The sequence below is a fragment of the Primulina eburnea genome, chromosome 2 (genome assembly GCF_022965805.1).
Source record: "Primulina eburnea isolate SZY01 chromosome 2, ASM2296580v1, whole genome shotgun sequence".
NCBI lineage: Eukaryota > Viridiplantae > Streptophyta > Magnoliopsida > Lamiales > Gesneriaceae > Primulina > Primulina eburnea.
In genome coordinates, this window is record NC_133102.1 from 6,243,295 (window position 1) to 6,265,992 (window position 22,698).

The window sequence follows — 22,698 nt, forward strand, 5'->3', positions numbered from 1 at the left end:
TGATGGACCTCGATGGATTAAAGCCCAAGAAGGCTACAGAAACTGTAACATTGTGTTTGGCAACCAGGATTTGTGGGAGTATTTCATGAGATTTGGATTTCAAAATCCTATTTTTACTGTTTGGCAAGATGTTAAAAAAAAAGGATTCAGATTTGCTTAGGATTTCATGGGATTTCAACAAGTATATCCAAATCTCGTCAAATTTGATAAGATTTGGTGGGAATTGGATTTTAAAAACATAAAATTACTTTTTTATCCAGCACATCATTCTCCACCAAAAGTTTCTAAATGGTTAGACTTTTTTTCCTTTTAAATTTTTTTAGAAGTTGAAAGATTTCGTTTAAATTTTATAAATTTTTTGTGTTATTTACGGATTAATATAATAAAAATTATAGTAATTATCAAAGCCTCTTTTTACGTTAAATAATTAATTTCATGTTAAAGTTTGAAGTTGTTTGATGAATTTTTAATTATTATTTTATGTGCACTATGATTAATAAATAATAATTAATTTTTGAATTTACAAATACAAATAATAGAGACGAATTATTAATTTCTAAACTTTTTTACTTACTTAAGTTTATATGATTTCTAAGGGTAGTTTAGTAAAATTTTAAAATTTCAAATTCGAATCCTTTTTTTTCTAAACAAGAAATGGATTTGTAAATACCATTTTTAAATTTTAAACCAAACACCAAATAGAATTTCAAATACTTGAATTCCAAATCCCACGATATCTTCTCAAATCCTGGTTGCCAAACACACAGTAAAGAGTTGGTCAACTTCTTCCAAGGAGCATAATGCAAGTAATGGGATGGTGGAGTTGGGCACTCTGGAAATCTTTGACAATCTAGGAAGTAGGAACCAAGCGGAGAAAGAGGAGAAGACCAAGTCAAAGCGGTTTTAGGTTAGCGAGGCTTTTAGTGGAGTTCGACACTTGGGGAAACAGCTCGAGCTTAGATTTCAGTATGCAACTTCAGTTTCAATCTTTAGATTCCTAGTTCATACCATTTTAGTTATATTTTTCTAGCATTAATCTAGTTCCTTCAGCTTATTTTTCAACTTTTCTTTATTGTATAAATGTTCTTTTAAATTCTTAGTGATATGATCTTGTATTTTTATCATTCATAGAATTTATTACATTGGTTATATTTCACTTAGTTGCATCCAAATCCTAGGAGGTTAAAACATAAGGCCGAATCGGAACTCACGTTGTCTTATTAGAAGTTAGATTTGCGCACTTTTTTTTTTATCACATTTTGGCACGATCTGTACATGGCACACCCGCACGCAAAAATCCGAGCCAAACAATATGATTGAATTTTTGTTTAAATGGTAGACAGTAGATGAATTACATAGTCGTGGACTATAGGATCATAGTTTTGATCTGAATATTAAAAGATTTATTAATCTTTCATAACCATTTTTTTCCGAACTAAAACCGAAAACATCATAAATTACAAAAATAAGCGTGTATATAAACTAAATCAACGTTCCAAAACATCATCAGACTACACTTCTAACTCACTATATTTCGTTACATGTAGAATTCTGAGACTGAAAAACAATATTATTCTTATCTCACAGGATTAAGCTGTGGGTGATGTTGAGTTCTTGGAGAGAGTGGAAGGATCCGAAGCCTTGGAGAGAGTGGAAGCATTTGAAGCCATTATGCTTCTCGAGTTCGAGCTCTGACCCGAGGAAGAATCGGTGAAGAATACTATGTTCTCTTCACTTTCAACAAAATGTTGGAGCGATCGAGGATCGGGGGCAAGTTAACATCCATAACTCCCTCAAGAATCTGAACCACCTGACCTATAGAAGGTCTGATATTTTCATCTTCTTGAATACACCAGCAAGCAATTTTGCAAATCTTTAGAACCTCTTTGGCTTCTGCGATTCTTGAGAGTGCAGGGTCTAATAGGCTCAGCGTGTCGCCTCCTTGTACGATTAGAGTGGAAGCCAATGAAGGGAAAAACTTGGACTTTTCGCTCTCGGAAAGCTCAGAGTTTCGCCTACCAGAGACTAGTTCAAAAAGCATCATTCCATAGCTGTAAACATCGGCTTTGGCCGTTATGGCAACACCTGATATCCACTCTGGTGCGAGATAGCCTCTTGTCCCTCTGAAGGTTGTCAGAACCCTGCTAAAATCACGCCCCATGAGCTTCGCCAAACCGAAATCTGCCACCTTGGGACAAAGTTCGGCGTCCAGGAGAATATTTTCGGGTTTTATATCACAGTGAATGATGCAGTCCCGGCATTTCTCGTGGAGATACGACAACCCTCTAGCGATACCTAGGGCGATTTGGTACCGTGTTGTCCAATCCAAAACCTTAGACGTTTCTTTTAAGTTAAAAAGATGAGTATCCAAGGAGCCATTTTCCATGTAGTCGTAGACCAACAGTTTCTTATCGGCTTCGGAGCAAAAACCACGAAGTCTTACAAGATTCACATGCTGAATTGTCCCGATTGTGCTCACTTCTGTCCGGAATTGCTTCTCCCCTTGGATGATACTCTCTAGCTTCTTGACAGCGATCACAGACGAGTCGGGTAAAGTCCCTTTAAAAACAGATCCAAATCCCCCTCCCCCCAACTTATCTGAGAAGTTTTTGGTGGCGTTTTGCAAGTCTTTGTATCCAAATGCCGTCAAAGATCCCTCCACTGCTTTTGAAGTTCCAACTTTTTGCCGTCTTCGTCTCCACACAATAGCCAAGATGACAGCTAAAATGACTAGTGCAGCAGCAACAGAGCCCGCGATAGCGCCCAAAACAACTCCCTCGTTACTTTTGCCAGAAAACACCGAAGAATCTGCGGCAAGTTTGATGTAAATTGTTCTTCCTCTGCTATCTCCTTCATTCAGTTGCTGCAGCTTCAGAAGCTCTCCGATCCAAATAGAACATACATTATCACCAAAACTGTAAGCCGAACATGAGCAGTTATTTAAGCAGGAAGATTCGCATTCGCCCTCATTTCCAACAGTCAAAGCTTGAGCGTTATGGGTAGAATCACATAATTATTCATCAAGAATCTATCTCTCTTCCCATTAGAAGTACCATTGTTCTCACATTGCAAATTTATCTCCCTCACACAACCACCAGAATAATCATTCAAAGCCCAATCACTTTCAGATTTATGTTCAAATCCCTTCAAGCAATCACAAAAGGGCGATGAGTTCTCATTGCAGCTACCAAATCCTCCACAAAAGGCATAAACCTCGCATTGCTGTCTTGGTTGAGACCAAAACAAAATCCAGTTCGAATTATCAATCCAATTATATTGCTTGATTTGCCCAGATATATCCATTACGAATCTTGATATACTAGAAGGATTATAAACTGAATATGTGAAATAACTCACAGATACATTTTCGACATAACTAAAATTATATATATAATTTGACCTCATTTCAGGTACTTGGATAAAAATATGATTATTCCAAGTCCCACTGGTCCAATACTGTACAGTTCTATTCCACCTAATTATGTATTCCTTGCTACTCGGAACAAGTTCAAGAGAATAAAGCCCAGGAGCAGGATCGTCGTTATTTTTCCAAGAAATCAGAAGTTGGCTCTTTTTTGTTATATTATTATAAGCAAGCTTGCCACCAGGCAACCATGTGTGAGTGGGGTTATCAAAACTTTCCCAAATCGTAAAGTTAGAGAACCCGTCTCTCAAAACCAAGTTACCTTCATCAAGAAGAACTGCCACCACAGAATTACTGGTGGCGTTCAGATCAGTGGACCAAATTTTTTTTACTGGCCCATCCAAGAGTACCAAATTACCATCCAAAATCTTGAGTTGTGCAGAATCTTTTTTTGAAAGAGGGGTTTCTCTGTTCGCAACCCAAACTACGGTTTGTTGGCTGACCTTTGCGTACCATATTCCTAGGTAATACTTGGAAGAGTTACCTGGACTGAAGATCCCCAGTTCGAAGTTCCCACCTGCAGAGACTACGGTTTGATTCCCATACAGAGTTTCGTTTGCTGAAATGGTGTCGGCTGCAACACAAAGAATACTGGTGAATAAAATTGGTACTGAAAACAAACAAAGAACCGTTACATAATTGTTCTTGATCATCATTTCTGACTGCAGAATATGATAGAAACTGGAAAATAATCAATAAAAATATCTCCTTTTTTTTCACATCAAGAACGGCTATGGTAAGTAAAGATCAAGATTGGTATGCGAGCGGACTTGTTATCAACGTTAATGGCCATTTTGTCCAAGTTCAGTCATTCTTTGGATCCTTAGAGTCAGCTCTACGCCGCCATCCCAGTCCTCACGTCTCGCAGAAAAAATTATTAAAATTATAAAAAAAATGATAATAAATAGATCATGACTCAAAATTAAAATTTTATGGTATTTATAACTAAATTCACAAAAAATACAAATATAAAATATCAAAAAATTAAATTTTTTTTTTGGGAAATTACATGCTACATGATGACCACATTTTTGGGGAGATTTATTCATAGTTTCGAGAATGACTGATTCAGCGGTAGATGGGATGTTCTTATATTGAATCGATCAAAATAACAGACTAAGGCAACAGTACTTTGATAACTACTAACGATTTCGGTCGACCTTGCCCGCAGAGGTCGATCCAACGGCTCGAATTTTTTCGAGTCATTATTTTTTTTTTTACATGGAGGTGGGTCCGGATCACTAATGTGGAGTGATCCGGACCGTTCATTGCTCGTGCAGCAGTACCTGCACGGGTAGGATGAAACAAACCCTATTAACGTAAGCGGACTCCATAGAAGTTCTAAAAAATTGACCGTAAATAATCTGAACAAATTCATAATTCACGTGAGAAATCATATCCAAATGTGTATATATCATGATTGGATTTAGCTGTTCATCTTCTAACATTAGTCCGACGGCATTTTTTGTCTGATTATAGTACTTCTGAAAAAGTTTTAACAAAAAATTATGATTTTTTTACTATTTATTATATTATTATAAAATAAAATACAAAATTTAAAAAATTTGTGTTATGCTAAAGAGAATTGTTCTTTTTATTTATTATAAATTCCAGCTACAAGATTTCATGAATGCGAACGTGATCGAAATTGAGAACGAAAATGTTGTTTGAATAAGGCCATAACTTTTCTGTTGAATTTATATTTTTGTTATCTTTTGTAAAGTTAATGATCGTATACATTTTTATTACATTAAATAAAATATAATGATGATATTATGATTCGAGACCCACATGTTTTATCAATAATAATAATAATAATTTATGTTTAAAAACCTTTTCCGCAGGTAGAATTCATTTTATAATGTTTAAATAAAAATTCATTTTGTTAATTAAAGTACACAACTATATCAGGAATATTCTCATATCAGAGAACGTAAGATTTTACACAGACAAATTGTATTTTTTAAAAAAAAGTGAATGTGGCAACATGCTGACGAGCTATTTAAGGCGTATTAAAAAAATTAGAAACCAGAATTTTGCATCATTGCTTTTATGAGGTTAAACACTGAATTTATACCTTATAATACAAATAAAATAAATTGAGGAAAAAGTAGACTCGAGCCTGTTTAATTTTGAATAAACCGTGTTAAAAAATCTAAAATCCTTCAATGATACGCAAACATCAACATTTGGTTTCTTTAGCTTATGATTTTTTAATCTTATTTCTCAATTGTAACAATTAAAAGAGTAGTTCTCTCGTGAAACGGTCTCACAGACCTATATCTATGAGACGAGTCGACCTGATCCATATCTATCATGAAAATTAATATTTGTGGCATAAAATGTAATATCTTTTCATGAGTTGGGTCGAGTCAAATATCTTTTTCACGAAATCCGTGAGACGATCTCACAAGAGTTTTTGTCTAATTAAAATACATTTTTATTTTATTCTATTGAAATTGAAGGTTTTTCGAAGATTATGCACATGATTACAATTTAATGTGGTCGGAAACTATTTCTTCTTCTTGGATTCTAATTAATATAAAAAAATGAAATTTATTATATTCATCGATTGGGTGAGTTTGCTAGGCAATCTATCATAAAGATATGTATACTTTTCTTGTGAATGTTTTTGACTTGATGGCATGAGCTCGGGTGGCCTGACCTGCAATATGAATACTTTGGACTAGGTAGGTTGACCTCATGAGGCATGGCCTGTGAGTACTCTAGACTGGTATGGTGAGCTCAGGCCAGATGATCTGGATACACTCTACAAAAAAATTCCATTGGGCGCCGAAATGGTTTTCTACGTGGTCACTCTGACGCTTAAGTCAGTACATGACACACTAAGTAGAGAGAGAATTTATTGAATGCAGTAGAATGCAATAATCCATGTCCCAAATGAATGAGAAAATCTGGGTATTTATAAGGAAGAAGATGACCGCGATTGTAGCGCATGGACACTGTTTCTAATTAGACATCTACACATACCATGCCTTCTGAAAATACCCATATTGTCCCTAAACTTATCATGGGCACTAATTGTCATGTTAATGATTATGAATATGGTGACCCATGCTTATGAGTCCCGCTCCCATCTCCTAATGGTTGGTCTGAGAAGGAGATAACCGACCTGCGCAGTTCTTGCTGGTGACCGGGTAAGGTGAGCCCAAGTCGGATGGCCTGGAAACTTGGAGAGAACATACTCCTAGATTACCGTGGACAAGGTCCAAGATCACTTAACGTGTAGTAGCCCGAATGCCGAATTGGGTAATTAACGGATTAATGGTGATTAATCATGATCGGAAGGTCCGAAGATGGTTCGGAAGCACCGAAGAGTTCGGAAGGTCCGAAGTGAGATCGGAGGATCCGATCATTAGGTGTCAAGAGTTGATCGACACGTGGGAGTTCGGACGTTCCGAAGTGTAGGTTCGGTGGATCCGATCATGAGGTGTCAAGAGCAGCTGGACACGTGCATGTTCGGACGGTCCGAAGTGTATGATCGGAGGATCCGATCATGAGCTGTCAAGAGCCAGTGGACACGTAGCGTTCGGACGTTCCGAAGTGGTGTTCGGAGGATCCGAACATGGCCTATAAATAGTGGTCGGATTTCCTCATTTTGACTCGCCAATTCAGAGAGTTCCATAGCATTTCAGTCGTTTCTGACAGGTTCTAGTCTTGTTCCGAGATTTGGGCACTAGCGGGGAGCTGCTGGTCTTGTAGCAGAGCTGTGCTCTAGTTGGGAGCTAGCGGCATCAGCGGGCTAGCGACGGACGAAGGTTTGGAATTTTATCAGTATTTATCTCAGGATTATCTAGTTAAGTCTGGTAGATAAGTTTAGTGATGGTTTTCACTTGATGAATAGGCTTGGATTAGACCTGTTGTCTGGTTGTTCCAGTGGATTAGGATTGCTGTGATAGAGGTACGAAAGTACTATCCGAGATATCCTGGTTGAGTATACATTCATATATGTGTTGCATGATTATGTGGTGCATTGATATATGTCATATGATGCATGCTATTATGTCACGTTTATTACTGCACGTTGCATTTCATGTTGAGCCGTATCTCCTTCGAGATAGCCTTTGCTGTTGAGCTGTATCTCTTTCGAGATAAGCTATATCTTGGGGCCGCTCAGCCCTGTCTTGTGGACGCATGGACACCGAGAGTACACAGTGGCCGACGGGTCGGGAGGGCTTCGGTGGTCCGGGACATTTTAGGTCCACGTCTGTCTTGTAGTGGATGCAGTGACCCAGAGGTTGGACCGCGCGGCACTATCCACTTGGCGCCTCTAGACTGAGCATTGTTGAGATCCTTTTGTGATTCCTGTTTCTTGACTACCCCGGTATCATGATCATAGCATGTGCATTTCATATAGGTCTGTATACTCATACTTTTGTACTGGGCGTTCTTATCGCTCACGTCCTCGGTTTTGTTTATCTTGGACACCCCATTCCCTCGGGGCAGGTCTCAGGTTGGATGGTTCCGGAGGAGCAGGAGGAGGACGTTGAGTAGCCTGTTGGTTTAGTTTCGGTATCATTTGATTCGATATGGTTGTACCAGATATTCTTTACCTTATTTTGAGTTGTTCTAGACTTCGATTGGGTTGTATAACCATTATTTTGTTGACTTTTCCGCTATTATCTCTGATTAGTAATTATTAAGTTAATTGCATGCTTAGTTTTCAATTAGTAGGTGATTCTGGAACGGGTCACTACATTTATGGTATCAGAGCATGCGTATGATTTTGGGATATAGATTTTGTTTTGGGATTTCCGTTGACCATTTTTCCCTATTCTATCTTGTAGCGATGGCTGACCATTTTGATGACGGGAGTAGTCAGGGGAGTGTAGGTCGATGGGGTGACCAGGATGATCTTAGGCGTCACCATGAGCATCGTCATCGTCGGGATGGTCCTAGGCGTTTCGATATGCATCGTTTCATGCAGATGGGGCCTAAGCCTTTAGTTGGCGGTGAGACTCCCGATGATGCGGAGGATTGGTTAGAGCGCATGGAGAGTTGTTTCCGCGCATTCCAGTGCACCGATGAGCAGAAGATGGAGACCCTTAGTTTTCTTCTTGAGGGCCGTGCTCGCAGGTGGTGGCGATCGACTTCTGCGCCGATAGTTCAGTCTCAGGGTAGAGCGACTTGGGCCGATTTCCGTGCAGCGTTCATGCAGCTGTACTTTCCTCCAGCCCTTCGCCAGGCCAAGACGATTGAGCTCTTGAACCTGAAGCAGGGGAGTATGTCTGTTGATGAGTATCAGCAGAAATTCTTTGAGTTATTACCCTTCGCTCCTCATATCAGTGGCAGTTCTGAGGCCAAGTATGATCATTTCCTCCAGGGCCTTAATCAGGAGATCTTTGATCGAGTCACTGTCTGTGATAATCCTACTTCGTACGATGGGTTGGTGAACCGGTGTCGTCAAGCAGAGATCAGTCTCCAGCGTGGTAGGGCTATTCTTTCTTCTAGACCTCCGAGTACTTTGAGGCCTCGATCTCAGTCGTTCAAGAAATCTGGTTCGTCTTCTTCTGGATCTAGATCTCGATCTAGCGGTGTTTTCCGCTTTGGTAAGAAGAAGGAGTCTTGTGCGCATTGTGGGAAGAACCATCCATCGGAGCAATGCCGAGTAGCCGCAGGAGCTTGTTATCAGTGCGGAGAGATGGGGCATATTAAGAAGAATTGTCCTCAGTTGCGAGGTGGAGCAGGATCTGGTTCTGGATCTCAGGCGACTGTTCAGCAGAGGAGGCAGGGTCAGGCAGTGGGTAGTTCGAATCTTCGACCTCGTGCCCAAGGTCAAGTTTTTGCGTTGAACCAGGATCAGGCTGCAGACGAGACCGAGAGAGTCATAGCAGGTACTTTTTGTTTATGCGGTATTCCTGCTTTTGTTCTTATAGATACCGGAGCATCTCATTCATTCATTTCTGCACGATTCGTTAAACGTCATAAGTTACCGCATGTTTCTCTAGATGTCATTCTTTCTGTTTCTACCCCGATGGGTCATTCGGTTTTAGCCAAGCGTCTAGTGATGGGTTGTCCTTTAGATTTTGAGGGTAACGAGTTGACTGCGAATCTTATGATTCTGGAGATGGAAGATTTTGATTGTATTTTGGGTATAGACATTTTGACTACCTACCGAGCTACTGTGGATTGTTACCAGAAGCTTGTTCAGTTTCGTACGACTGAGAGCTCTAGTTGGTTTTTCTATGGTGAGGGAGCGCGACCTCCGATGCCAGTAGTATCTGCTCTGAAAGCCTGTCGTGCTTTAGAGGCGGGCGGGGAAGGCTACCTCATCTATACAATTGATACGTCCACAGGTAGTGTTGGTATAGAGGATATTCCAGTGGTTTGTGAATTTCCTGATGTATTTCCAGAAGAGATTCCTGGTTTTCCTCCGGTTAGAGAAGTGGAGTTTGGCATTGAATTAATGCCAGGGACTGCACCGATTTCTCGTGCCCCCTATCGTCTGGCTCCGTCAGAGATGAGAGAGCTGAAGCAGCAATTGCAGGATCTTCTTGATAAAGGTTATATTCGCCCGAGTGTTTCGCCTTGGGGAGCTCCAGTCTTGTTTGTCAAGAAGAAGGATGGATCGATGCGGTTGTGCATTGATTATCGCCAGCTGAATCGGGTGACGATCAAAAACAAGTACCCATTACCCCGTATTGATGACTTGTTCGATCAGCTTCAGGGTACTTCTGTTTACTCCAAGATCGACTTGCGATCAGGTTATCATCAGATGAGAGTCAGAGATGATGATATTTCCAAGACTGCATTTCGTACTCGTTATGGGCATTACGAGTTTCTAGTTATGCCATTCGGATTGACGAATGCGCCAGCGGTGTTCATGAATCTGATGAACCGAGTCTTCCGAGATTTTCTGGATCAGTTTGTGGTGGTTTTCATTGACGATATCTTGATCTATTCTCATAGTGTGGAAGAGCATGTCCAGCACTTGAGGATTGTGTTGCAGATTCTTCGCGAGAAGCAATTGTATGCTAAGCTGAGTAAGTGCGAGTTCTGGATTGATCGTGTAGTATTCCTTGGTCATGTGATTTCCAAGGAAGGAATTTCTGTGGATCCCAGCAAGATTGAGGCAGTGCTAAATTGGTCACGACCTACGACGGTGGCTGAGATCCGTAGTTTTCTAGGTCTAGCAGGGTATTATCGTCGCTTCATCGTGAATTTCTCCCAGGTAGTTAGACCTTTGACGCAACTTACTCGGAAGGATGTTCCATTTGAGTGGTCATCTGAGTGCGAAGATAGTTTCAGAGAGCTTCGTCGACTTCTGACTTCTGCACCTGTTTTGGCGTTACCGTCAGGATCTGATGGTTTCAGTGTTTACACCGATGCCTCTTCTCAAGGCTTAGGGTGTGTGTTGACGCAAAACGGTCATGTGATTGCTTATGCTTCCAGACAGCTGAAATCTCACGAGGAGAAGTATCCTACTCATGATCTAGAGTTGGCAGCTATTGTGTTCGCGCTGAAGATTTGGCGTCATTACTTGTACGGGGTTAAGTTTGAAATCTTTACTGATCATAAGAGTCTGAAATATCTGTTCACTCAGGCTGAGTTGAACATGAGGCAACGTCGTTGGATGGATTTGCTGAAAGATTATGACTGCGAGATCAAGTACCATCCAGGATCTGCAAATCTCACAGCTGATGCTCTTAGTCGCAAAGTGAGAGTTTCTGCACTTCAGACCAGTGCTATGATTAGTACTATTCAGGATTGTTGTTCGTTGGGATTTAATTTCAAACATCGGAAAGGTATGGAGAGCATTCGTGTTGCTACCATTTTATCTGAGCCAGCCTTGTTCGCTCGGATTCGAGATGCTCAGATGTCTGATCTCAAGACTCAGAGATTAGCTCGGTTAGCGGGTGGAGATAGCAGTTTCCATTATCAGTCTAATGGTCTTCTGTGTTTGTCTAATCGAGTTGTAGTACCAGAAGATGATAATTTGAGGGAGGAGATCTTATCTCATGCTCATCGAAGTAAGTTGAGTATTCATCCAGGAAGTAATAAGATGTATAAAGACTTGAGGACACGATTTTGGTGGAAAGGGATGAAGCGCAGTGTTTATCAGTTTGTTTCCAAGTGTCTTGTTTGTCAACAGGTTAAGGCAGAGCACCGTCGACCTGGAGGATTATTGTTGAATCTACCTATTCCTGAATGGAAGTGGGAGCATATCGCGATGGATTTCATTACTCACTTGCCATTATCGTCGAGGAATAGTGACGCTATTTGGGTAGTGGTGGATCGACTCACCAAGTCTGCTCATTTTCTGTCTTATAACCGGGATTTCACTTTCGATCGTATGGCTCGATTGTACATTCAGGAGATTGTACGTTTGCATGGAGTGCCTGTCAGTATTGTCAGTGACAGAGATCCTCGTTTTACCTCACGGTTTTGGGGTAGTTTCCAGTCAGTTTTGGGTACTACACTGAGTCTGAGTACTGCTTATCATCCGGAGACTGACGGTCAGTCAGAGAGGACTATCCGTACGCTTGAGGATATGTTGCGAGCCTGTGTTATGGATTTCGGACCCGCTTGGCAGGATCATTTGCCTTTGATTGAGTTCGCGTACAACAACAGCTACCATCGTAGTATTGGTATGGCACCATTTGAGGCGTTGTATGGGCGACGTTGTCGTACTCCTTTATTCTGGGACGAAGTTGGTGAACGACATGTTGAGGGACCGGAGTTAGTCCAGCAGGCTATTGATAAAGTTGCAGTAATCAAGAAGAGGATTAAGATTGCCCAGGATCGACAGGCTAGTTATGCGAACACCAAGCGGCGACCTCTTTATTTTCAGCCAGGTGAGAAAGTGTTTCTCCGAGTTTCGCCTTTTCGCAGGATTTTGAGATTTGGTCTCAAGGGTAAGCTATCTCCGAGATTCATTGGTCCTTTTGAGATTCTAGAATGTGTGGGAGATTTAGCTTACAGGTTAGCATTACCTCCGTATTTGTCCGGTATTCATGATGTGTTCCACGTATCTTTGTTGAGACGATACGTAGCAGATGAGTCCCACATCTTGCATCCCTCTGAAGTTCAACTTGAATCAGATTTGTCTTACGTGGAGCGACCAGTTCAGATTCTCGATCGCAAAGACAAGGTGTTGCGGAATAAGATCATTCCTCTTGTCTTAGTACAGTGGCAGCGCAGAGGCACTGAAGAAGCCACTTGGGAGTTAGAGAGTCGTATGCGTTCAGAACATCCAGAGCTCTTTTGAGTTTTGCTTTGTATATGTTTGTGTTTTTCAATTGTAATCGAGATATCAGTTGTATTCAACAACAATTGAGATATAATAGCGATGTTGTTATTTCGTTTTGTTCATTCTCTAAGCCTGATTTCGAGGACGAAATCTTTTAAGGGGGGGAGAATGTAGTAGCCCGAATGCCGAATTGGGTAATTAACGGATTAATGGTGATTAATCATGATCGGAAGGTCCGAAGATGGTTCGGAAGCACCGAAGAGTTCGGAAGGTCCGAAGTGAGATCGGAGGATCCGATCATTAGGTGTCAAGAGTTGATCGACACGTGGGAGTTCGGACGTTCCGAAGTGTAGGTTCGGTGGATCCGATCATGAGGTGTCAAGAGCAGCTGGACACGTGCATGTTCGGACGGTCCGAAGTGTATGATCGGAGGATCCGATCATGAGCTGTCAAGAGCCAGTGGACACGTAGCGTTCGGACGTTCCGAAGTGGTGTTCGGAGGATCCGAACATGGCCTATAAATAGTGGTCGGATTTCCTCATTTTGACTCGCCAATTCAGAGAGTTCCATAGCATTTCAGTCGTTTCTGACAGGTTCTAGTCTTGTTCCGAGATTTGGGCACTAGCGGGGAGCTGCTGGTCTTGTAGCAGAGCTGTGCTCTAGTTGGGAGCTAGCGGCATCAGCGGGCTAGCGACGGACGAAGGTTTGGAATTTTATCAGTATTTATCTCAGGATTATCTAGTTAAGTCTGGTAGATAAGTTTAGTGATGGTTTTCACTTGATGAATAGGCTTGGATTAGACCTGTTGTCTGGTTGTTCCAGTGGATTAGGATTGCTGTGATAGAGGTACGAAAGTACTATCCGAGATATCCTGGTTGAGTATACATTCATATATGTGTTGCATGATTATGTGGTGCATTGATATATGTCATATGATGCATGCTATTATGTCACGTTTATTACTGCACGTTGCATTTCATGTTGAGCCGTATCTCCTTCGAGATAGCCTTTGCTGTTGAGCTGTATCTCTTTCGAGATAAGCTATATCTTGGGGCCGCTCAGCCCTGTCTTGTGGACGCATGGACACCGAGAGTACACAGTGGCCGACGGGTCGGGAGGGCTTCGGTGGTCCGGGACATTTTAGGTCCACGTCTGTCTTGTAGTGGATGCAGTGACCCAGAGGTTGGACCGCGCGGCACTATCCACTTGGCGCCTCTAGACTGAGCATTGTTGAGATCCTTTTGTGATTCCTGTTTCTTGACTACCCCGGTATCATGATCATAGCATGTGCATTTCATATAGGTCTGTATACTCATACTTTTGTACTGGGCGTTCTTATCGCTCACGTCCTCGGTTTTGTTTATCTTGGACACCCCATTCCCTCGGGGCAGGTCTCAGGTTGGATGGTTCCGGAGGAGCAGGAGGAGGACGTTGAGTAGCCTGTTGGTTTAGTTTCGGTATCATTTGATTCGATATGGTTGTACCAGATATTCTTTACCTTATTTTGAGTTGTTCTAGACTTCGATTGGGTTGTATAACCATTATTTTGTTGACTTTTCCGCTATTATCTCTGATTAGTAATTATTAAGTTAATTGCATGCTTAGTTTTCAATTAGTAGGTGATTCTGGAACGGGTCACTACATAACGTATCTTCTCGGGTACCCTGCATTTCCTGGTCAGGTAAAACTCCAAAGTTCTGCAAGTGCCCGGGATGCCAAGGGCTTCCCTGGATGGACATACACCTTTTCCACCCAGGCGGTATCATTCAACCATGTCATGTCCGGTCAAAAATATGAGCCTAGGCTTGTATGAGTCCATAGTAGTCTAATGTGCTTCCCAGGTTACTGCTTGCCCGTGGTTGTTTAAACAGCTTACTCTTTCTTTACCTATGACGACTTCCACCGGGTCTCGTCTTGGCTTCTCGAGACTAACTCTTGACCGGTCCTACTTTGGTCCTTTCTTCCTACCTAAGTCCAAGGATGACCGTAGTCATTTCTAGGGTATCACCACTTCCCTCCTTAAATAATCATGCTAGGGTCATACTCGATGTTCTTATTAGTCATGTTTGGGCTCCGTCGGAAAGATAAGGTGTCAGAGCTTCATGTCTCTCGGGCTTAGGTAAGGTGTCGGCGCCTCATGTCTCCCAGGCTTCGATAAGATATTGGGGCATCATATCTCCCGGGCTTGAACAAGATATCGAGGCCTTATGTCTCTCGAACTTGAATATGGTGTCAGGGCCTCATATCTCCTGAGCTTAGATAAGGTGTCGAAGCCTCATGAATTCCTGGACTAGGATATATATGCTTTCCTTCTGAATATTTTTGACTTAATGGGATGAGCATGGGTGGCCTGACCTAGCTTGTGATTACTTTGGATTGGATAGGATGTGCTTAGACTAGATGATCTGCACACACTCAACAAAAAATATCAGTGGGCGTCAGAAGGATTTCTATCATGGCCACTTCGACGTTCAAGTCAGCACAGTGCACACTGTGTAGAGAAAATTTATTGAATACAATAGAATGCAATATCTCGTGTCATAAATGAATGGGCAAACCAAGGTATATATAGGGGAGAAGATGGTCTCGATTGCAGTGGATAAACGTTGTTCCTGATTAGACATCTACCTATGGTATGCCTTCTAACAGTAAGCATGGCGAGGTCTTCCCAGCCTGGCCAGACACCTTTTCCTCTCGGACAATATCATTCAACATTGTCCCTACTCATGCCCAACCAAAATATGAGCTCGAGCTTGTATAAGTCCATATTGTTCTTATGTGCTTCCCGGTAAGGGTGTTTATTCGGGTGGGTCAAGTTGACGCATAGTACCATTGAAAAACATTCAACCTGAACCCGACTAACCTGATTCAACCAGATTAATTCGACTCAACTCGATTTTGATTTTTTTAAAAAAAATAAATAAAATTCAAAAAAATTAATAATCATATTTTAATTTAAACATATAATAACAAAATCTCTGATGTATATAATTTAAATTTGAAAGTCTAATTGTAAAAAATTAAAGTATACTTATTAAATCAAAAAATTGTTTAAAAATAAAAAATATACTAAACAAATATTAAATTATGAAAATTTATCATTTAAATATACAATAATTTTTTTTTTTCAAATATACAATATATAAATCTCCAACCTAACATAATCTATGAAAAATATTTTATGTTAAAATATAAATCCGTGAAACTTAAACATGGTGAGAACATATTCGAATAGCTTCAAACCATAGGAATTGTAATACTAAAAAATGAGGACATACATGATACACCATGTGGCAATAGAAATTAATTTAGTGTAGTAGTATTTTCAAATATTAAAAGCATATGTCCCAGGCCACACGTTCAATCCTTGTATCTTGGATTCTTGTTAGATACTCGAGTCGATCTTCTTATCTTCAGGATTTGAACATCAATGACTGCAAAAAAAAACACCACTTCACGCTGTAATTGAAAAAAAAATAGAGTAAGTGCGTGCATTTTCACATTCTATATTCTTCAGAAAGATAATGACTTTCGATCGTCCAAGGTAATTTAAATTAAAGAACAAGCTAGAGTGAGTACAAGATAGGCTTACTTCAATTCCAGATACAATACTACCACAGGAGTTCTCTTACAAAATTCTAACCATGTATATAAACTAAATCAACGTCCCAAATTATTAATTTACAAACATCATCAGACTACACTTTTAACACACACTATATTTCGTTATATGAAGAATTCTGAGACTGAAAAACAATATTATTCTTATCTGACAGGACTAAGATGTGGATGATGTTGAGTTCTTGGAGAGAGTGGAAGCATCCGAAGCCTTGGAGCGAGTGGAAGCATTTGAAGCCGTGATTCTTCTCGAGTTCGAGCTCTGACCCGAGGAAGAATCGGTGAAGAATATTATGTTCTCTTCACTTTCAACAAAATGTTGGAGCGATCGAGGAATCGGGGGCAAGTTAACATCCATAACTCCCTCGAGAATCTGAACCACCTGACCTATAGAAGGTCTGATATTTTCATCTTCTTGAATACACCAGCAAGCAATTTTGCAAATCTTTAGAACCTCTTCGGCTTCCGCGATTCTTGAGAGTGCAGGGTCTAATAAGCTCAGGGTGTCGCCTCCTTGTACGATTATAGTGTAAGCCAATGAAGGGAAAAACTTAGACTTTTCACCCTCGGAAAGCTCAGAGTTTCGCCTACCAGAGACTAGTTCAAAAAGCATCATTCCATAGCTGTAAACATCGGCTTTGGCCGTTATGGCAACACCTGATATCCACTCCGGTGCGAGATAGCCTCTTGTCCCTCTAAAGGTTGTCAGAACCCTGCTAAAATCACGCCCCATGAGCTTCGCCAAACCGAAATCTGCCACCTTGGGACAAAGTTCGGCGTCCAGGAGAATATTTTCGGGTTTTATATCACAGTGAATGATGCAGTCCCGGCATTTCTCGTGAAGATACGACAACCCTCTAGCGATACCTAGGGCGATTTGGTACCGTGTTGTCCAATCCAAAACCTTAGACGTTTCTTTTAAGTTAAAAAGATGAGTATCCAAGGAGCCATTTTCCATGTAGTCGTAGACCAACAGTTTCTTATCGGCTTCGGAGCAAAACCCACGGAGTCTTACAAGATTCACATGCTGAATTGTCCCGATTGTGCTCACTTCCGTTCGGAATTGCTTCTCCCCTTGGATGATACTCTCTAGCTTCTTCACAGCAATCACAGACGAGTCGGGTAAAGTCCCTTTAAAAACAGATCCAAATCCCCCTCCCCCCAACTTATCTGAGAAGTTTTTGGTGGCGTTTTGCAAATCTTTGTATCCAAATGCCGTCAAAGATCCCTCCACTGCTTTTGAAGTTCCAACTTTTTGCCGTCTATGTCTCCACACAATAGCCAAGATGACAGCTAAAATGACTAGTGCAGCAGCAACAGAGCCCCCGATAGCACCCAAAACAACTCCCTTGTTACTTTTGCCAGAAAACACCGAAGAATCTGCGGCAAGTTTGATGTAAATTGTTCTTCCTCTGCTATCTCCTTCATTCAGTTGTTGCAGCTCCAGAAGCTCTCCGATCCAAATAGAACATACATTATCATCAAAACTGTAAGCTGAACATGAGCAATTATTTAAGCAGGAAGATTCGCATTCGCCCTCACTCCCAACAGTCAAAACTTGAGCTTTATCTGGTAGAATCACATAATTATTCATCAGGAATCTATCTTTCTTCCCATTAGAAGTACCATTGTTCTCACATTGCAAATTTATCTCCCTCACACAACCACCAGAATAATCATTCAACGCCCAATCACTTTCAGATTTATGTTCAAATCCCTTCAAGCAATCACAAAAGGGCAATGAGTTCTCATTGCAGCTACCAAATCCTCCACAAAAAGCATAAACCCCACATTGCTGTCTTGGTTGAGACCAAAACAAATTCCAGGTCGAATTATCAATCCATGTAAATTGCTTAATTTGCCCAGATATATCCATTACGAATCTTGATATAATAGAAGGATTATAAACTGAATATGTGAAATAACTCTCAGATACATTTTCAACATAACTAAAATTATATATATAATTTGACCTCATTTCAGGTACTTGGCTAAAAATATGATTATTCCAAGTCCCACTGGTCCAATACTTTACAGTTCTATTCCACCTAATTATGTATTCCTTGCTACTCGGAACAAGTTCAAGAGAATAAAGCCCAGGAGCAGGATCGTCGTTATTTTTCCAAGAAATCAGAAGTTGGCTCTTTTTTGTTATATTATTATAAGCAAGCTTGCCACCAGGCAACCATGTGTGAGTGGGGTAATCAAAACTTTCCCAAATCGTAAAGTTAGAGAACCCATCTCTCAAAACCAAGTTACCTTCATCAAGAAGAACTGCCACCACAGAATTACTGGTGGCGTTCAGATCAGTGGACCAAATTTTGTTTACTGGCCCATCCAAGAGTACCAAATTACCATCCAAAATCTTGAGTTGTGCAGAATCTTTTTTTGAAAGAGGGGTTTCTCTGTTCGCAACCCAAACCACGGTTTGTTGGCTGACCTTTGCGTACCATATTCCTAGGTAATACTTGGAAGAGTTACCTGGACTGAAGATCCCCAGTATGAAGTTCCCACCTGCAGAGACTACGGTCTGATTCCCATACAGAGTTTCGTTTGCTGAAATGGTGTCGACTGCAACACAAAGATTGGTGAATAATCTTGGTATAAAAAACAAATACAGAATTGTTTGATAATGGTTCTTGATCATCATTTCTGACTGCAGAATATGATAGAAACTGGAAAATAATCAATAAAAATATCTTCTTTTTTTTCACATCAAGAACGGCTAAGTAAAGATCTACACTGGTGTGCCAACGGAGTTGTTTTCATAATTAATGCCATCTTGTCCACCCAGCCTGTTTACTGTATGTGTATTGACAATGGTACCCCTTCCCACAGGAAAAAGAAGATTCTTTATGATGTTTAACTTCTAACTTTGATTTTGTATTTTCAAAGCTTATGTATGTATTTTAGTGGTTGAAAATTATGGCAAATATTTCATGACCGATGACTCGTTGAACCACATAAAATTATAATTTGACTCGGCCTTTTTTTAGAACTTTAGGTTACCCAATAAAATGATAGAACAATGAATATTTTGTAATGATAATATTAGTATGATAAGTTGTTATTACGTAGGAGGGTTTCATAAATTTGAGTGAGTCTCATGTGAGACCGTCTTACGGGTCATAATCCGTGAGACGGGTCAACCCTACCCATATTCACAATAAAAAGTAATACTCTTAGTATAAAAAGTAATATTTTTTCATGGGTGACCCAAATAAGAGATCCGTCTCACAAATACGATCCGTGAGACCGTCTCACATAAGTTTTTGCCCATAAATTTATATTTGTGAGTTAAATCGATCAGGTCCGTATTTCGGATGAAAAGTAATATTTTTTTATGGATCGGATCAGAAATTTGTCATAAATTGAAATGTGAGACGATTTTTTATTATAACCAAAGGTGGACTCAAAAAACATGTCTTGATTAATTAATGATTAAAAAATATTCAAATGTCATCAATTAGTAGTTTTGTTTAGTTCTTGTATGTTTACATAGTTTCGGGCGACAAACTACTCACCATTGTACCGAAAAAAGAGGGCATTAAATGGTTCCAAGTTTCATTTAATGTTCATGTATATTAGACCTACATCAAACATTAAATTGCATTAAAAGGAATTTATTGTGTTCAATTTATGGCAGAAAAACCTATCCAAATACAAACATTTGTTCTTGTTGTGATGAAAATTCAAGTAAACCTAGTCTAGGTAAAGAAAGTTTTGCAAACTATAAATTTTAAAGCGTTGGACTGTTGGTAAAAATTAGAATTATTCTTACTACCAATCTAAAGTACTAGAAGTTCTCTATATGTTTCATATACATTTCTAGGCTAGAAGGGTTATCAACAGCCTCATACATTTGAGAGACACTGTAATTAGACAAGCACTTCAGGATCAGTAATCCTTACTCCACGGCTCAGTCTCCTCAATAAGCTAATTCTACTAACACGGATGCCAAAAAAATCGACATGATCTGGCCTTCTTTTCATTCCCGACATAGGGGGAGTTGCCGATTTTACATGAGCAACTTTAACTTTATTGATCACTTCTTCAACCTTATCAACCCCTTCTTCATTCTTGAGCCTCTGATGTACCCTCCATGATGCTTGTTTAGTTCCACAAAGGTGGCCAAAATAATAATGTGGGTCGATATAAGATGAGGATGACGAAACAATGCCTTTGATGTTGATTGGGCGGAGAAGCTCAATAAACTCCTGTATCTCAACAAAGCATGAGTGATCAGAATAGGGAACTACATATATATGTTTGTAATATCTGTTATTGTCTGCTGAATCTCCAGTCAACTCTTGTATCTTGGAACACCTGGAGATCTCTGGCCTAAAGTTGGTCTTGTTATTAAGAGATGCGGAAGGAGAACAGAAAAGATTGTTGTTTCCTGTTACATATTTCACAGCCCATGGAAGTCCAGACGGCAGTATTCCTATGGTTGGTTTGAAAGTATTCAAACTTTCCAGAGTATCAATGCTAAAACTGTAGCGAGGGACAGCACGAACTCTAGTAAGCGAGGTTTTTGTCGTGAAGTTGCCGACAAATCCAAGAAGATGCATAGTTTGCAATCGCTCTGGCCACACCCAAATCTGTAGAGAGACCAAAGTTAACTAACACTCTTCTGGCAAAAATAATGTAATTGAGCAAGATAAACCTATTACAAAAAGGGATGTCATTTAACTGTCCACCAACTAAAGCTTAAATATCGGAAATTGAACTCTCCTTTTTACATTCTAAAATTTACACATCAACTTTGCACGATAGTCCAAAAGTTCGAAGTACATCATTGTGATTCTGATCCTAGTATGGGCTTTATTTATGATTCTAACTAGTGGTGTGATTTATTTTATTCAAGGGCAGTCCACCAACTCAAGCTAAATATTGGACATCGAACTCTCCTTTTTACGTTATAATTTTTACCAATCCAATGCATGCTAGTGCCAACTGCATGTGAGAAAAATCTCTAAGTTTGTAATACATCACCATGATTCTGAATTTCTGATCTCAGTACAGGTTTTATGATCCTTACTAGTTTGATTTATTTTATCGAAGGGCACTCAACAATTCAGAAGAGTATCGTACTATTTTACTTTATATTTATACTCTAATAACATACTCATGCACAAGTAACAAGTAGAGCTGCAGATGCTTATTCCCCCCAAAACACACACGCTCTGCTAGCAGCACATACCTTTATGCTGAGTGCACGTGAAATGTAGAGTAGAAGATCTTCTTTACCCAATGAATCGATTCCAATAATGATTTCATGATCAGGATGAGCAGTGATGATATCAACAACCTGCGATCAGTCTGTCCATATTATTGACAAATGCTACATTACTTCTCATGAAAAATGACAAGACATTTGATGGTTTTGTTAGTGCTACATTGTCTCTTTAAAACTTTGAGCTCAAGTTAGCTTGTCCGTGTGAAGTAATTCTCTACCTTCACTGCATAACTGCAACCATTGGAAAAAGAAAAACAAAAACTTCGACTGCATTAGGCGCATACCTGCCTGGCAGCAACTTCACGAGAAGGAAATGAATATTTTGGATTGCAGTAAGTATTATCTAAATATAATGCATCGAGTTTGTGATTCTTGAGAGCATCAAGTAACATGGTCCTTCCAATATTTGCTCCAACGATAGATTTTTCCCAGCGAAAATCACCAGTGTAGAGCATACAGCCAAATTCACCACGAAACAAGTACATAACGGAACCTGTATAAGGATTTGGAAAAGGGTGTAAGTTGAGGTTTTCACGAGGATATTCCCAACATAAGATCTTGAAGGAATAATGAAATTGTTCCAAAAAAAACCCCACCGAAACTTGATTGAGGAATTAAAACAAACACCTAAAGAACGAAACCGTCAAAATTAACCACCGCTTTAAACAAAAGAAATTTAGAAAAGGAAAAAAGAAAAACAGAATTTAATCACCAGGACAATGTTCAGCGTCAATAGCCTTGACGTAGACAGTGGCAGGGGATCCGGAAGAAGGGGATATCAAAGAAAGTGTATCCCAGCATCCAATATCGAGTACCCGTAGAAGGGAGAGATCAAATCCGGGGAATTTGCAAGGGAGGAGCTTAGCTGTGAGCCTGGAGCAGAAGAGAGGACCCCAGTTCCAGGTGGTGGAGAGGCCGGCGGTGTGATCAGCATGGAGGTGAGTCAAGAAGTAGGCCTGGCTGCCGGATCTCCATTTGTCCACTGATATCATTCCGCTTTCCATTTTCAGACTCGTTGCTTTCTTTCCTTGGCGGGCCAATTTTGTTTAAAAAATTTCAACATTTTCACCCATCCAGGCTGACATTTCATTTCAGCTTTTATGACAACTTCGTTTCCATTTGTTCGGGGTTTTCCTCTATTTGTAAAAAAAACGATTTATAATATTTTTTTTAAAACATAGAATTTGGGTTTATATCATAACTGTC

The 22,698-nt window shown here is 40.1% G+C and overlaps 3 protein-coding genes across 3 annotated transcripts; all 3 read right to left on the reverse strand.

The window, feature by feature from the left end:
• Positions 1-1,457: 1,457 nt before the first annotated feature.
• LOC140822790 (G-type lectin S-receptor-like serine/threonine-protein kinase At2g19130) lies at positions 1,458-4,188 on the reverse strand. Its single transcript, XM_073183673.1, is given in 3 exon segments — positions 1,458-1,765; positions 1,768-3,000; positions 3,003-4,188. Coding segments are annotated over 3 exon segments (2,487 nt in total). The 5' UTR covers positions 4,081-4,188; the 3' UTR covers positions 1,458-1,589.
• Positions 4,189-16,215: 12,027 nt separating this feature from the next.
• LOC140822791 (G-type lectin S-receptor-like serine/threonine-protein kinase At2g19130) lies at positions 16,216-19,068 on the reverse strand. The gene has a single exon (XM_073183674.1). The coding sequence runs from the start codon at positions 18,901-18,903 to the stop codon at positions 16,414-16,416; it is 2,490 nt and encodes an 829-aa protein (XP_073039775.1). The 5' UTR covers positions 18,904-19,068; the 3' UTR covers positions 16,216-16,413.
• Positions 19,069-20,012: 944 nt separating this feature from the next.
• LOC140822792 (uncharacterized) lies at positions 20,013-22,632 on the reverse strand. Its single transcript, XM_073183675.1, has 4 exons — positions 22,205-22,632; positions 21,777-21,985; positions 21,457-21,564; positions 20,013-20,854 (listed from the first exon to the last, which is right to left on the reverse strand). Exons 1-4 carry the CDS (start codon positions 22,494-22,496, stop codon positions 20,132-20,134), a joined length of 1,332 nt encoding a protein of 443 aa, XP_073039776.1. The 5' UTR covers positions 22,497-22,632; the 3' UTR covers positions 20,013-20,131.
• Positions 22,633-22,698: the final 66 nt, after the last annotated feature.

Excerpts from the sequence above, each read along its gene's own strand:
- LOC140822791 (XM_073183674.1), bottom strand. The coding sequence starts at position 18,903 with ATGATGATCAAGAACCATTATCAAACAATTCTGTATTTGTTTTTTATA.
- LOC140822792 (XM_073183675.1), bottom strand. The coding sequence starts at position 22,496 with ATGGAAAGCGGAATGATATCAGTGGACAAATGGAGATCCGGCAGCCAG. Across the intron at positions 21,986-22,204 it reads TGACGCTGAACATTGTCCTG|GTTCCGTTATGTACTTGTTT; the intron begins GTGATTAAATTC and ends ATCCTTATACAG. Across the intron at positions 20,855-21,456 it reads CACGTGCACTCAGCATAAAG|ATTTGGGTGTGGCCAGAGCG; the intron begins GTATGTGCTGCT and ends GTCTCTCTACAG.